General features: G+C 39.2%; 1 protein-coding gene and 1 long non-coding RNA gene across 12 annotated transcripts in view; one reads left to right on the plus strand and one right to left on the minus strand.

Annotated features, from left to right (window-relative positions):
- LOC107271981 overlaps nt 1-5,059 on the minus strand; it is an 8,393-nt gene extending 3,334 nt beyond the window's left edge. Inside the window, exons 1-3 of the mRNA XM_015748641.2 lie at nt 4,927-5,059; nt 3,830-3,939; nt 3,457-3,735 (exon numbers count right to left, since the gene is read on the minus strand). Of these exons, the coding sequence (XP_015604127.1) occupies nt 3,457-3,735; nt 3,830-3,865 (315 nt within the window). The 5' untranslated portion in view covers nt 3,866-3,939; nt 4,927-5,059. The remainder of the gene's footprint in view (nt 1-3,456; nt 3,736-3,829; nt 3,940-4,926) is intronic.
- Nucleotides 1-15,516, plus strand: part of LOC107271982 — a 21,864-nt gene extending 6,348 nt beyond the window's left edge. Inside the window, exons 1-11 of one of the 11 annotated variants that reach the window (XR_003061069.1) lie at nt 5,195-5,340; nt 5,579-5,809; nt 7,313-7,454; nt 7,572-7,902; nt 7,987-8,153; nt 9,969-10,137; nt 10,668-10,883; nt 10,959-11,107; nt 13,082-13,424; nt 13,510-13,759; nt 13,891-15,516. This is a non-coding gene — a long non-coding RNA (uncharacterized LOC107271982). Of the gene's footprint in view, nt 1-5,194; nt 5,341-5,441; nt 5,810-6,859; nt 7,225-7,312; nt 7,455-7,571; nt 7,903-7,983; nt 8,154-9,968; nt 10,138-10,667; nt 10,884-10,958; nt 11,108-13,081; nt 13,425-13,509; nt 13,760-13,890 lie in introns of those variants that run through there. The other 10 variants (XR_003061070.1, XR_003061076.1, XR_003061066.1 and 7 more) reach the window with 10 other exon arrangements.
- Nucleotides 15,517-15,721: the final 205 nt, after the last annotated feature.

Genomic DNA, 15,721 nt, shown 5'->3' on the forward strand with positions numbered 1-15,721 from the left:
TTTTTTTTTTTTTTTTTTTTTTTCGTAAGTAATACAATTTCAGATGCTATCGACTGTTTCAGGTAATCTCTGGAAAAAAATCACGTACCGATCTTCCATTCGTTTTCCTAAGAACAATTCTGTACTTGCCCTCGTAAAAACATGAAATTTCACTATAACCTTTGGTTAGTGACCAAAAGTCATTTTCCAATTAATATTCATCTTATATTATTAATTTCCGAAAAAATATACAATATAAATACGCATCTGATTCGTTAATACACATATATAATAATATTTCCTATAAACGATCATGAAAGAATATTAAAAGTCTCCATAAGATCCCTCAAGTCTTATTTCTACAGCACTTTCAGATTAACTCTAATTTTTAACCCGACGAGGTAGAATGAAGCCTTAAGGTTTACGATAAGGATTAACCAGGGAAACTTTAATCCCACCACTATGCTCGCCGTCGTGACGGTGTGACAAGGACTTTCCCTTCCCTCCTGAAGTCTTAAGTCACAACTACTTAATGTTACGTGGGATTGTAATTTCCAGAAAGCCAAGAGAATTCTCTTGGAAGACTAGTCAAAGGTGCAGCTGGCTACGCGAGTATTAATTGGCTGAAGATCAAAGCAGACAAGTGCACAGATAAATAAGTATATAGTCAGACAAGAGCAGCCAGTCAGACAGGCAAACAGGTGCGTAGGTAGGTAGGTAGACAGTTAAGCAGTTAAAAAGGTAGGAAGGTTGAGAAGGTTGTTAGGTGGAAAGTAAGTATTAAGTACCCACTTAAGTTTTCAAGTACTCCTTGAGCCCTGAGGTTATATAAAACGATGAGAACTTTAATTAAAAAAAAATTCAAAAGGAAAAGGCGAAATACGTGTTTTGAGAGAAAAGGAAAAAGATAAAAATACACGTTTCCCATTACACTGATACTATTATGAAAGTTATTATGGAATTTATAGATATCTCTATGTGTGTCATATGCGACAGCCATCTTTTACATCAGAATTTCAATTATCTTGAAAATAAGATTATTATGCATGACGCGTTTGAAGGATTCGGGCCGAAGTTAATTTCGCTTCGTGCTAGACACATTTTCATCCCCTATTTCGTAACCCCTCTCCTTTTTTTTTTCACTCTATCTTTTTCCTTCGCTCTTCATACTTTCCCTGTATTTTGTTTCGCCACTCTCATACGGACCGTCGGACAGTTTGTCGTCGAGTGCCGATAAATTGTGCGCGAGCTTGACTCTCGCAAAACTTTTGCAAAGACAAAGGAAGGGAAGTTTAAAATTTAAAAATATGAACGATACGCTGGATTTTAATTGGAGCGATTTTGCTTCGACGACTTTGGCAATTACCTGTCATTAATTAAATTAATTGGCCAATCTGACAATGGCTATCAAGTCAACCCCTTGGCCCACGTTTTTGAATGACTAATGTACTGTGATACAGTGACACGTGTAATATCGTTTTTTGGATTATACATAATTGAATTGATGTTTTGGAATTACGACTGCATTAGGGCTGCCCAGTGGAGATAAGAAAAGCCACCCCTAGCTGTGTCGACCTCAAGATGTTCGGTAGAATATCATTGAGATACCTAACAACCCCTGATGCATGTATTACCGTGAGAAAAATAATGATTATAATAATGGATGTGAAGGAGAGATGGGGGGGAGGGGGACCGATAAGGGATGAAGATGGAAAAAGATAACAAAAATTTATCAAGTCAACCGCGCATATGATTGCAGAGAACAAGAGGATATTTCATAACCCCGGCATCCCTTAGGGCTCAACTAGGAAGCAATTGTCACCCTTTAAAAGGGGGATGAATTTTTGCTACTTTCAATAAAACGTAAATAACAGTCAAATTATTGAAAGCGTTCGTAGACGCGTTGGTAGGCGTGACGCGTTTCGCACTTTAGTAAGGGGCGAGAGGGGGTGAAGGAAACTGGTCACCTATTACTCCAGGGGGATGAGAATGTTATCTGCCAAGTTGAATATATGGGGTGAGAAGATCGAACTACGAGGGTTTTTGAAATATGAAAGAGGATGAAAAAAGTTCGATGACGAGTTTTAATTAAATCCCACGAAACGAAATTGCAAAAACTGTACCGCATGGGTCTCGTGACAATTCCCAATTTTCTGCATACTTTCGCAACATTTACTCGCACTTCTTTTTTTTTTTTTTCATTCACTGAATAAAACAATTCACGCATACACGCCATCCCCGTCGCCAGCCAGAGTAAGCGTGTTCACTTACAATTTCGCGCGACCCCATATACACGCGGGACAAGGGTGGCTAAAAAAAAAGGGAGAACGAAAACGAATAGGAAGAGAATAAAGAAGCCTTCGGTACTGACAGAAGGAACAATAAATTTTAATTAAATTGTCAATGCGCGTTCGCGTCATTCAAAATGCCGCCAGCTCTTCCCAAGGATCAATGAAAACACGAAAAGGCATCCTCTGTCTAGCTAAGGCTGCACGAAATTATATCAATGAGGTTACATCGAACTTGTAACAGAGTTCGACTACGCGTTTAACATACATACCGTATATACTATACGTTTCTATCTTATTGATTCTAAATACAACCCCAATACTACCCTTATGATATTCCCACACGACCTATTTGTTTCGCTAATGTCAAACGACGCCTCGTCACGCAGCAGTTTTGGCCGCAACGCAATTCGAGTCGTCCCACCGGAAACGGAGAAACGACTTCCGCGTATTTCCGTGGGAATCCGCGCGACCAGCATCCCTTCACAAAATCCCTCAACCATACGGTCCTCCCAAACCTTCGGACCAAGCAAGTGTAATCGCCGCTTATAAATATTTTATGCACCAGCGCATCGCGACCTCTCCTTGTCGCCGACATTACGTACTGCCTTTACGCCCGAGTTACGTACAAGTTATGCCCTAGGATATATGGTACATTCAAATTATGTTCTCGAGAAATACCTTGGATTACTAGAATATATCGACCAATTAATAATTAACTATAATAACGATAGAACGAGATCGTTCGTATACGTGAATATATAGAAGAGTTTGAGTATCGGTTTCAAATAAATTTTAGTACCTATACGCAATATATATATAAAATACTATACGCAACTATACTATACGCAAATATAAATAACGGTTCCGATATAGTGCTCACAATTAATTCAAATAGATCCAAATACACATTCGTTACGTATCGCCATATTTCTTATCAATATCCAACGCAGTATTAATACTGATAAATGAATTCGAATAGGTTGAGAAATTTACAAGCCGCGAAACTCCGAGTACAGTGAAACTCAAGTGTTCCATAGTTTCCGTAAACGAACGTCCCGGCTCATTTGACAGGCTGAGATTAGGTAGCCAAGTTAAACTGGTGCATAGTTTCGAAGCATGGTATCGTCAGAGCAATATACTATCTATATCTACATAGTATATAGCTGGTAGTCTGCTATGTACCTACTCTCAATATCAGAATCTTGAATTCACATCTCTTTGGGTGTCTATCTCTCATAGTCTCATTGAGTATACTCGTATAAATCCTTATAGTCCTGGCAGCATAGTCCTTGAGTGTACGTTGGTGCATAGTTGCGCATAGTCGCGGAGCTTCTTGATTATTCAAGGTGCGGCTTAATTGTGGTACTACCAGTCCACTGAGGCGTTGAGTAAATCTAAATGGGAATCTTGATACGCAAATACGTCGAAATGGAGTCTGATACCTTGGCTGGGATTCTCCTTGCTGCTGGACAGATAACATTGTTCATGGTAGCCTCGGGCTTACAAATTACTTGGAGCAATCGGTTGTGTAAGATCATTAGATAGTTCAGGATACTTACGTCATTGCCCTTTGTGGTAAGGGAGAGGGAGGCCATTTATATGACAGATTCCCAATATCGTGAGTGACTGGATTCTGAGGAAGCTGGACTTTGATGATAATTGGCACGACCTAGATTAAATTGACGGGTGTTATATAAAAGAGCGGGAAACAATGACAGATTCAAATCGTTGTAGAGTTATGAATGAAATTGTTGAACACGGTGGAAATTGAGAGTAGACGGAGAAGTAGACGATGAGCTCTTTCATCGTGACCTTAAGGAATTCTTATTGTTTGTTTTGACACGCACAATTAATCACACTATCGCGCGTGTCTACTCAAAAGCTAATTAATTTAAATTCGCGCGCGCTGATTACCAGCTAACTATGTTAAACTTGAGCCATTATTTTGTCCATTAATCAGGGAACAATACGCCTGTAGGGTTTTCATCTTACAGAGGCAAGTGAGCGAACGAGCCTGTGCCGTTCCTTTTGAGGTTTTTCCTTGGCTTTTTTTTTCATACTGGGTTATATAGGCGTGCGCGAATAGCGTCGATAAACCGCGGCTAAAACGTCGCCAAGGAAGCCATTAGTGTCGCTCAAAAAAGCGCCAACGAAAAGGGCGCCCTCCCTGGATACGTAAGGGCACAAACCCATTATCTTCCATTATCTCCGATTTGCCCACGAAAAATGTCTATGTGAACTAAAACCCTTCGTTTTCTTTTTTTTTCTTCTTCGTTCCTGCAGTCAACGCTGATCTGACATTGTCTGAATCTTCTGTGATTATCCATAGAGTTTGGATATCGTGGATCTTCATGGTAAATTATTTCTTAATAATATATAAAATATAAATATCCATCTGCCAAGAGCATATACAAAATTCAGACTGATATTTTGGCAGTTGAATAAAGTTCTTAGGATCCGGTAGATGAATCCATTATACAAAGTATCTTCTTAGGAATAAATTCCAGTAAATCAAGGAATAATGTATAGCTGACGCTTTAATAAAGTTTTAGCGCATGCTAGACTCTGAGTTCGCAAGTGTATAGAAGATATTCTTCATGGACTTGTTGGCAGGCTGACTTGTATAATATTATAAGATGTATATATACGTACATACCTGGCAGGGTTCGCAGTAGTCGAGACTCCTGAAAATCTTCAAAAGGGCTCGATTCTCAAATTATGCTGAGACGGGAATAACACTTAGGAGAGATTATTCCGGAACGAATTTGCCACGGGAAATACTCGACAAAGTCACTTTACCTTTTAGGTTGGGAAAGACACGTTTTGAAGTGCGATAGCGCCACTGGCGCTCAGTCGGTATGTCGCGAGTTATTAGTACAGGGCCCTGAGAAATTTTGAGTGATCGCCAGAGATCGCGCTGTCGTCGCCTGCACAATTACGCGTTGAGAAACCAAATGTGAGAAATAGTGAGTTTACAAGAAACAACAGAAATTTGTTTTGTTATACGGATTGACGTCTGAAGGCTTTAGAAGAGCTGCTGGTCCTGAAAAATGATGGTCAACAGACAAAGGTTAGATCTTCATACTGTATGTGAATGTCAAGGGAATTAGAAGTATCACGTGCCGCCGCCATCTTTTCACGAGAAAATATTCGACACGTTGGTCTAAATTATTTCTTCGTACTATATCGTCTATTGTTTTAGTGATACTCTTCTATTAGGGCTAAATTACTCGGACTTAGGTTATGTTAGGCTACCATTTCCTCAAATTCCTGGATACCTTATTGTGCAAGCTAACCTAACGTAACAGAGAGGGAGATCACAGCCACTCGGGATCTAGAGAAAAAAAGAAAATGGAAAGTTCTACCTCGAGGAAGATGAGTTTGGCTTGTCTACATCGTCCATCCTCATTGCCAGTTTGCCCAGGAGAAAACCACGACTAGACAACCCTCAGGAGGTAGCGGTGTTACCGCCGTCGAAGCAACCCCTATCTCACATTACTATCTTCAACGTATACTACCTATATCGAACGGACTCTGAGGTATCTATCACCTTTAAACTGCACTATAAAATCTTACCAGATTGCCACAACAATTTTCTACAAATAATTCGCTATAACTCTTAGATGGTCTTCAAATTATATTACTGACATCACTCTCGTCCATAGTAATCCATTATCATTTTTCACCTAAGATAAAAGCGTGGTATCAGGTGTGATGAAGAAATGAGAGTACCTAACGGGAAAATGATTTGCCTTGAGAATTGCCACTGAGAGGGCCAACCTTTTTCGATTTCGATTTAAAAGATAAACGGAAAAAATTTTTTGTTGATAGAAGCAATGTAACTCTCTGATGATACAATCCATATTATTCCATCTTATATGCCAAATGCTCTTTTTTCCACGTACTTGCTCGTATTCGATTATCCAGATTACAGATTTCGGATGAATAGAAGCGACGGCGATTTTCTTCAGCTTTTGCTTCTTCTTTTCATTTTATTTTATCCTTGTCGTCGTTGAGGCCGTTCTGTAGCAATTTCTCGATCCTCGATCCATTCCCTATGCTCTCCTTATCGTAGTTATCTACCTTACTATACAATGTGTATATACATATGTGAATGTATAACTTGTATACTCATCTACTCCATATCGAAGCAATAAGAAAGGATTCTAGTCGCCTGGAGCAACGATGACAATCCAATAATGGAAAGCGTGCATCGGGCAGGACAGGGCGCAAATAGGAAAAGTTAGGAACTAACTGCCCGTCCCAACCCTTCTTCACCGCCATCCCTTACCCCTCGTTTCCCGCACTGAAAACTCGGAAATCTCTTCGGCACTGGTTCACTGCAATGCCGATGTCAGGATATAGAATTCCGAGAAGTGCTGAGACGGAGAGCAGAGAGAGAAGCGATTTTTACGAGTTCACCGAAGAATCATGGATGGCTGTGGGATAATAAAAATGTGCCTGTGGTGGTGAAGTTGTCATTATAAAAAATATTAAAAAATTAGTATAACTATTTAAAATAATTTTTTTTCTCAAAGATTAATATCCTTTATTTACATTCTTGTTGGTTTATTGTGATCCTATTTTTTTGTCTTTTGTCGTTTTCGTTTTACCTGATTTTTTTTTTCTAGTATTACAATCGTCGATAGTTTACTCATATTTAATGATGTCATAAGGCATGTCAAGGCACTTGGCTTTAGTAACTACTTACCCCACCTACGTGGGTAGTACCTACTGCTGGGCTGGCTATACTGCTTAGTACTCAGCGAATATTGTCCCAGGCAATTTCCCCAGTCTCGGCATTTTGTCGAAACATTATTTCCCCCGTAGCTGAGCGCCTTGGTGATATTTTAAGCGAATGAATAACTTATGCAATATTCCGACGACTGGCACACCCACATTGCGACTCGAGGTGTTTCCATATGTAACGTCACACTTACCAGCTTTACTGCTGGTAGGATCCTTTTGGATGTTGAAGAATCGAATAATAGTTGTTTACCCTGAGTTCCCTTTTAATTCTTTTTTTTTTTGTTTTCTTTAAGAGTGGACAAATGGAAAAGGATGACATACACCAAATACATGAATAAATGGATATTAATTTGGAGTAAATGGAAATACAAAGAATACAACTCTTGATAGTGCCATAAGTATATACAGGCTGTATATGGACATCGATTAACTGAGGTAAGTGCAGATATTATTGCACACAGGTTATAGTTCGATCGAAAGAGCAATTGAGCGCTATAACCATTCAAGCGAAACTTACTTAAAGTTTAAACTTTCCACTTGGTCTACTGTCAGGATACCTAAGTTCATGTAATAGTTGGCGAATGGGGTTGGCGCACCTTCAGTTGGCAGCTTTTGTAGGGAACCCCTATAGTCCCATGCTCAAGTCAGACCTCAAGAATGTTAAGTTGATGCTGAGGAACAATTGAGACTTCGTACGACACTGCCTACTTGGTCTTGTTGCCTTCGTCGTAGGAATCGATCACGCATTCTTAGGCAGCTTGCAGCTTAATACCTTCTTGCCTCTACAGTGACACGTGAGACTGCCATATTTTTCTTCCTCTTCTTCTGCCATATTCCTGGTTATTGGCATTGGGTAGAGTCGTTCCACGCATCAGCCCTCCCGGTAACCTAGGAATTTCATACGTCGAATTTCATCGAGCAATAAATGTCCTTGAATAAAATTCCTATTTTATTTTCGTTCCAGCAGGACGACTGGCGAGTTGAATCGAAGATACCATGAAGAAAGGACGTTATCCAGTAATTATTTATGGAAGGAAAAAAGTCAGACAGCGACCCTAAAAAGTGGTTAACGTACAAGCAAGGTCATGGATGCTGTTATCTGTATTTACTGATGATTAATAAGATCACTGTGGGGTACGTCCAGCAGTTGGTAGCTAGTCACAAACTCATTATAAATTAATCAAGCCACTGGAGTCAACTGCAAAAATGTGATTTATTACGGCGCTCATTGTAAAAGAATTCCTTGAAGCACCGCTGAAGTAACTTTGGCAGTCTGCTAATTGCCGGGACGTCATGACGATCAAATTGGTTGGATTAATTGAATGACGTTTTTCTATTCATTGTATTCAAGCATTATACACGTGTGCGCGCACATTAAGGACAATCCACTGACAAGATCAGTAATTACCATCTCGGTCAATTAGTAATCCCGGTGAAAAAAGTTAAAAGCTTACTTGATAATGGACAAAGGTGCGCTACGTTGATAGGCTCATGAGATATTCAAGAGAGGAAAAGAAAAAAAATACATTTGCATGGATGTGGGAGTTGTTAACACAGTAATTAGCCGGATAGTCATTTCCGTGACTGGTTATACAGTCGCACGACAGGGGACTAAGGGAATTATAAGGGCGAGTTCAGAATGAGCGACGAGAGTATAGAGCACACAACAAGGATAAATACAAAAGTCTTTTATAACAGAGCACAGAGAATTAAGTGCAGTCAACTATTTCCTGCAATCTCTCCGATCAAGATATACGTGTCTCGGAGATGAGATGATGGAGAATGGATGTGTCAAAAAAGAAACTGGCGTCTGGTATAAAGAATAAACTAACGAGCAGCTCTCGCCCGGAGAGAATCGTCGAGATTTAGAAGCCTATTCCAAGAACTCTTCGTTCTTTCTGGATGAGGTGATATTTTACACCAGCAGGTTATAAAGCTGGCCGATTTGTATTGTCCACGTCTCGGGAATGGTAAATTCTCGAGTGAAATGTTTGTTATCTGCGCTATAAATTTGTAATTGGTCATTCTGACTTTACTTTACATCCGATACGTATAACCATTGTTAACGATAATTTTCATTACTAACTATTGGAATTGCTTCGCTACATTGTACAAAGTTACTGTCAATAGGACTGGCACTGTCAGTAACAATTACATTCTCATAGGGGAATTAGGTCGCCGTTAACATACCTAACTCCGTTTCATCAATCACATCAACAAGAACAATAATTAATTCGATTAACACTTAGATACAGTATAATAATTCCTACATAGTATTATCTTATGTCCGTGTTCAATCTCAAAATTTATATATACATATATAATTTCTTAACTGACATACAGAAGTCGTTATATAATAATCTCACAAGAATGTAATACCTTTTCTTAATTTTCTGCGCTCTCTTTATACGAGCCATTGATGAGAATGAATTGGGGATGCGAAATTAGTGTACACAGGAGTTGTTAGCGTTTCAACGCCATGTATGCTACCATTCAAATGCCACGTATTGTTCCATAGTCCCAATGCTCTGTGGATTTATTCTGACTATCCGCAAATCAGTTGTCTACGATTGTATAATGAAACCGACCGTCGTGGATTCGCTAGAGATTAATAGATTTTTTAATCAGGGCTGTAGGCTTCTGGAAGAGATTGTAGAGAATTCGTAGCGGGGAATTTAATTGGGTACTTGGGACACCAGTTGGCTTCAAATTTAAGGTTTGATTTACATGGGAAGAGAGATCGTGGTTTCATTGGATGTGCATCATAAATAGAAGATAGAGGTTACGTGTAAACGTAAACACTATAGTACTTGGACTACTGGTACTACACTAGTGCGACAGCTACTACTAGCAGTAATATTGCTATTACTACTGGTATACTCTATATATAATATCATGACTCTGATACATTACTTTCGTCAATGAACCAGGATTCCTTCCGTTTTGTAGTCAAGAAGTATCTGGATATGGGATTCAGCAGAAGCCACGACGAAGACGAAATGTCCCATTTCTCCAGTTTCTACCTCCGTGGTATCCAATGGCTCCCAAGACTACGGAATCTTCAGTAAATCCTAAGAGGGTGCTTGTGGATTTTTCTATTTCTCTACCATCGTTCTTGGTACGTCACTCCTTTATTCCCCAAGCAAATGGAGGAAAGATGTTACGTAAAAACCCTTACGGATGTGCATTCACATATAAAATTCTATGAAAATGAAATATAAATTTGGATTAACGATAGATACTGGTGTGTACCAGAGAGCCTTTTATTCAATAATTTTATTGTATTACTGGCTATTCCAATTAGCAAATTTGTACATGTTCATTTTAAATTTTCTTTATTACTACGTACGCATTCATTTCTTTTCGGTTTAAAATTGCTATCACGTTTTTCGCCAATTTTCCAAGCCTTGTGCTTGAGTGATTTTCATGAATTTATCTGAAGTTTGATCAATCGTTACACCAGAGTCCTATGGATACAAACGGAAAAAAATTGTTGGTATCAATTAATCCCTAAAATTTTAATTAAAAACGTGATCAACCCACTTCACGTAAATCTGTGAGAATAATTCGGCAGAATCGAGATACATACAACAGTCAACATGGAAGATTACAAAAAAAAAGTCTATCAAACGAAGTAAACTCTTTCAGGATAACACATTCGCTCGTGAAATTGGTCAGGACCGTGGAGTGGTACGATCCCATCCTCCGAGACACGTTGAGGCGAGAGACTCTCGTCCCAGAGATTCGATTCCACGGGACGACGTATTTTACCCCGAGCTTTATGGCCGGCTAGACGTTCTTTACTCATCATCACGGCTTATTTTCCACAGCGAATAGAAACGCGCCTTGAGACAAGATGAACAGGTATGAGGTAGTGAAAAATGTCTGACCTACGAATCTTTTGTCAAGAAAATAACGACTCACGTATACACGTTGCAGTTGCATAGACGGATGTTCGAGATACATGGCTCTGAAGGGGATGCTGCGCTGGACCACTGCCGGTGCTGTATCGACAGAAGACAGATTGCGTTGTATTTCACGAGTGGTTCTCTATTCCGATTTGCGGCTGAAGGAATCGAGGGGTTGGCGTAAGTCAATTCCCTTTACGAAGATGAGGATGAGGATGGACCGTTGACCATCGGATAGAGTAAATCGGAAGAATCTCGTTGTAAAAATATAGAACGACATGAAAGGCCGTACGTCGCAGGTTACTCTATTTAATCCCAGTGGATTATCCGGGGCTGGTTTGCCTATCTAGTTCAGTTGCGTATTTCATGCCAACGAGATAGGTATCTCAGCGAATACGAATTATGATGAAAATTTTGGTTATACGTCTTTGGTTCGTGGGTTCTCGTTTACAGTGTATACGTAAATATATAAATCCTCCATGCAGCGATACTCGAGGAAACGTTGATGCGCTTGGAAGTAACGCTGGCAAATAATTTTCCAGAGTTTCCCTAGTAAAGCCCCTGGTACGATTGAGGGCCGTAGATAAACTACTGAACGTTAATGGCCGTCGAAGTAATTCCTGAAGGAAAAGCGATACGCTACGCCGTGGGCTCGGGTTATAATACGCCACCCCTCTGCGACTCTACTGTCGGAACTCATAGGAAGATATAAATTTACGTTATACGCCAGAACATAACTAAACAACCGGTAGCGACTCTCGGCTGAATAAGACGGAAACATAGGCAGAGCATTGACGACATAACATAACATAAGTCAGCATTACGTAACATTAACATCACTTCCTACCGTCCAATCTTGCCGAGTGCACTCGATTCAGCGTCTGACCTGTATAAATTAGCCAGAGGTTTTCGTAAGGGTAGTTCTCACCCTTGGGACCCTTAAGGCTGGAAGGACTGCTGCGATCTTCTCTCTTATTGTACCTAGTAGTCTATGGAAGCTGCACGTACCAAAACTGACTGGTTATCATGTGCTCCGATTGAAATTGGATTCCAAATCAATGTGAGCTCTGATGCTCAAAAGAGTGGAGTATCGGATGAGGGTGGGATATATTTTTTATGAACATTTTGCAAATCGAGAAAACTTTTTATAATTGATTTTTTTAAATGTTATTTTCAACCCTTTGCATCCCCTAGTGAATAAATGTATGTATATGCAGTGTAGTTGGTAGCTTGTATGCTTCTTAAAAAGTTAATCGATAAAACGGCAGTAAAGTTCTTAAATGATGTTTAAGAATGCAGGGTGCAGTCTCTGAATTTTCTAAGGGTTGTAAAGTCCAGTGGTAGTAGGTATGCACTTGCATCCACGGTATAAACGTTTATTGTACGTAAGGGAGTGAAAGAAATTCCTTAGTGCGATTACTGTAGTATGGATGCTCATTTAACGGAGTGTCACGACGTTAAAATATTTCCGTTCTCTTCGAAGTCGAGGATTATCTTGTACCACAACTTTGCTATTTTATCGTAACGAAGGGTTCAATCATCCCCTGTAGATTTTGCTCTGTCTATTTATGGGAAACTATCTGAAGTCTCACGTAGCTTACACCGAAATGGCGACGCTCGCCGAGAACCCTGCAATGTCAAGAGTGCAATTTGGGGGATGAGTCTCTCAAGCTTTAGGGGTAGTTCGGCATTTTGAATATCCACGGTATAACGAAGATTCGTCGGAGCGCGCGATTCCTTGAACATTGCGAAACTTCCTGCTTCTCTTGCACGTTCGCCACGTTTATTTGGGAACGCTAATGTGTTCGACTATATATCTACAGGGTGTTTCACGCTCTATTTGACTTTCACAGTATATCCGTATACTGTATCGTGTATCTGTACACGTATGTGATACCCGTTCTGTGAGAATGAATCCCGATTAGATTGAAGTTCCAGTGCAATTAATCGGCTGACAATGAATACGGAGAGGTATTTATTTTATGGTGAAAAATAGGATTTCGTAAGATATCACAATGTCAAATTAGCTCAATTTACTACTTTGGATATTTTGAATGACGAGTATAGGCATTGATATTGCAAAATGAGTATAAAAAGAATTTTCTCTTTTTAATCTCTGAGTTTTAATTTAAATATATATTTATTCACTTTTAGGTATATGCGGCTTTTCGTATTGGTTCAACATTTTCTTAGTAATGCACCACTAGCGGAAATTCCAAATCTCCAGGATGATCGTCAGGAGGATATGCAGTAATGGCTGCCTCGGCAACTTGGTAGACATTTTGCATTATAGGATTGTAAGCCTTGATGCTTGTCTGCTAGGTTTGCTGCGGTTGCTGAAGGGAATCACGGGGGAAGAAAGGAGCTGCAAAGTGCAGGATTGCATCCCAATGAAAACTCTGTAATGCTAAGAGGCTTCAAATGGTTCTCAACCTAGAAAGACATTGCAGCTCAGACATAGAAATCAAATATCCACTTTAAAAATCACTGACCAGGCGTAAGTTGAAAAAATAACATGATTAAATGTAATCAAATAAAAATTAAGTATAAAGCTAATGCAAATGTCAAATTTTCATTTTCAGCCTCAGCCCGTTCCTGTACATATACCTTTATAATTTATTTGCATTGCATTACGTTGACATCTCTTGGACGCTTCAAGTCAAATAAACGCAAGCAAATATACATGAATTTTACGCAAGAGAGTTATCGCAAAGAAATATAATTTTTGACAAAACACGTAAAAGCCGACTGACTGACTAGATAAATTATAAAGAGGATTGGCCGGCGAATGAAAAGGATATTAAGAATGTCTCAATGGCAAAGTGGATAAGGGTGAGTCCGTATCGCTGGACGCTGGGGGTAATTCTCAGTGAATCGGAGGGCTGACAGCGCTGGTTCACAGAGAGTAAGAATGATCGAAATAATATGCAAATGTTACTCTACGATGTCCTGCTTTCCCATAGGCAGGATTCCGGGGCTCTAGGATAAAATCCTGAAGGAAGTACATTTTTCATTCTGCCGCCATCTTTATAGTAAACCCTGTACCGATCTGTCTATTCATTGGCTGTTTCAGTGCAAGTCCAGGGCAACAATATCTATGGTAATCCAAACGGGATGCTGCAGAGGGTCGCTAGGAATATACTCTGCCCACCAACAAGCTCAGTTTAGCAGTCGGCTGTTTTCGTGTTCGCCCTAAAAATTTCACTCTCTCGTCATCCGGGCTGCTCCGACTGCTGAATTTACCGCAAGGGCGCGAATTCGTTTGCATTCAAAAATGAGAGTTCAGGGAGATGAAAATTCAAACGAGACATTTTAAAGGACTATTAGGGACATCAAAGCTATGATAATTTCATTGTTTACGCGTTAAACTTTTTATATCTGTCATTCGAACTTAATGAAATTCTATTGAATCCAGTTACAATCTTTTTTTGATATCAGAAATCCGACTATAAGCCTGTATACTGCACGTATAGCGCTGAATGCAGTTTAGTACAGCGCAAGTGGTAGACTCGATGCACTTTGCTGAATGCACATTAGAATGATGCGCCTGAACGATGATTTCACAACAATTTGCATGAGTTTGTGAGAATAACTGGTCGCTTTGAATATCCAATGCAGTGCAATTCCTGCATAGTTATATAGAATTATTTAAATACTAAGAGAGACGTAGATGAAAATATTCAATGAATTTCTATACCGTAGTAATGACAGCTACGCGAAATGCATAATGTTAATAAAAATCGGTTAAATTGGCAACAAGCTCATTTTGGAAATTTTTAATAATTATATCGATTAATTGTATGAGCAATTACAGTATTCAAAGGGTGATACGAAACTTTAATAAATGATCCGAATAATTGAATTCCTGCGCTTGATATTTCTAGTTTCTTCTCGTATATCTACAGTCTCAGCTGTCAGTTCGTTTAGGTACAAGTATTGTGCAACTGCTAAACTCTGACAAGTGTCGCGAAGCTCAACGAGATTAATGACCGTTAACGATGCTAATTAGACCCGAAAATTATGGTAGTTTCGAGCTCAGCCCGAATTCTCGTTGGCTTACGTGCGTTACAATAGTTTATACGTACGAGTTGTCGATAATTATGATGGTTATGACAATGATAAACGCAATAGTTGAAACAAGCTTTCAAAATCTTGCTACTGATATTTTATCCATAGATTGAAATTTTTTAGTTAATTCATAACCTCTGTATACGACAAATTATTTTTTTATTTTTTTCTCTCTGTAAATTAAACATTCGTTAGCAGACGTATATAAACGTCCGGATATCTCGCAACTCGAATTCCATGGGCAAATGGAGTAGTTTCGTGATAACACAGAAAGAGAGTAGAAAGAGATAACACAGAGAGAGAGAGAGAGAGAGTGCATTAGATGTTAATAAGGATGCTGATAACTAGTTATGAATCCTGAAGAAAATGAAGATCCGGCTTAATTAATATTATAAAATTCTTTATACATTATTCTTATAATATTCTTCAAGAGACCATGTTAACTCATAAGAACTTCTCGACTTTCCCATACATTTCCCTTGCTTTCCTTATAGACGAACCAATAAAAGAGCAAATCCGAATTGCGTTCCAGTTAATTATTCCGGAATCTTGGTTCTGTCGACGAATAAAACGAGAAGAAAAAGGTGGACTGGAAAAAAAAGTTAATGATAAAAGAGAGCGCATTTCATTCGCCAAAAAAAAAAAACTTGGCAAAAATGTGCGTTTATGCTCGTGCATAACAAAAAGATAAGAGAATTAAGAAGAGAACGAGAGAGCGAGATGATA

Source organism: Cephus cinctus, unplaced genomic scaffold, assembly GCF_000341935.2.
Source record: "Cephus cinctus unplaced genomic scaffold, Ccin1 Ccin1_scaffold1073, whole genome shotgun sequence".
In the NCBI taxonomy this organism is placed as follows: Eukaryota; Metazoa; Arthropoda; class Insecta; order Hymenoptera; family Cephidae; genus Cephus; species Cephus cinctus.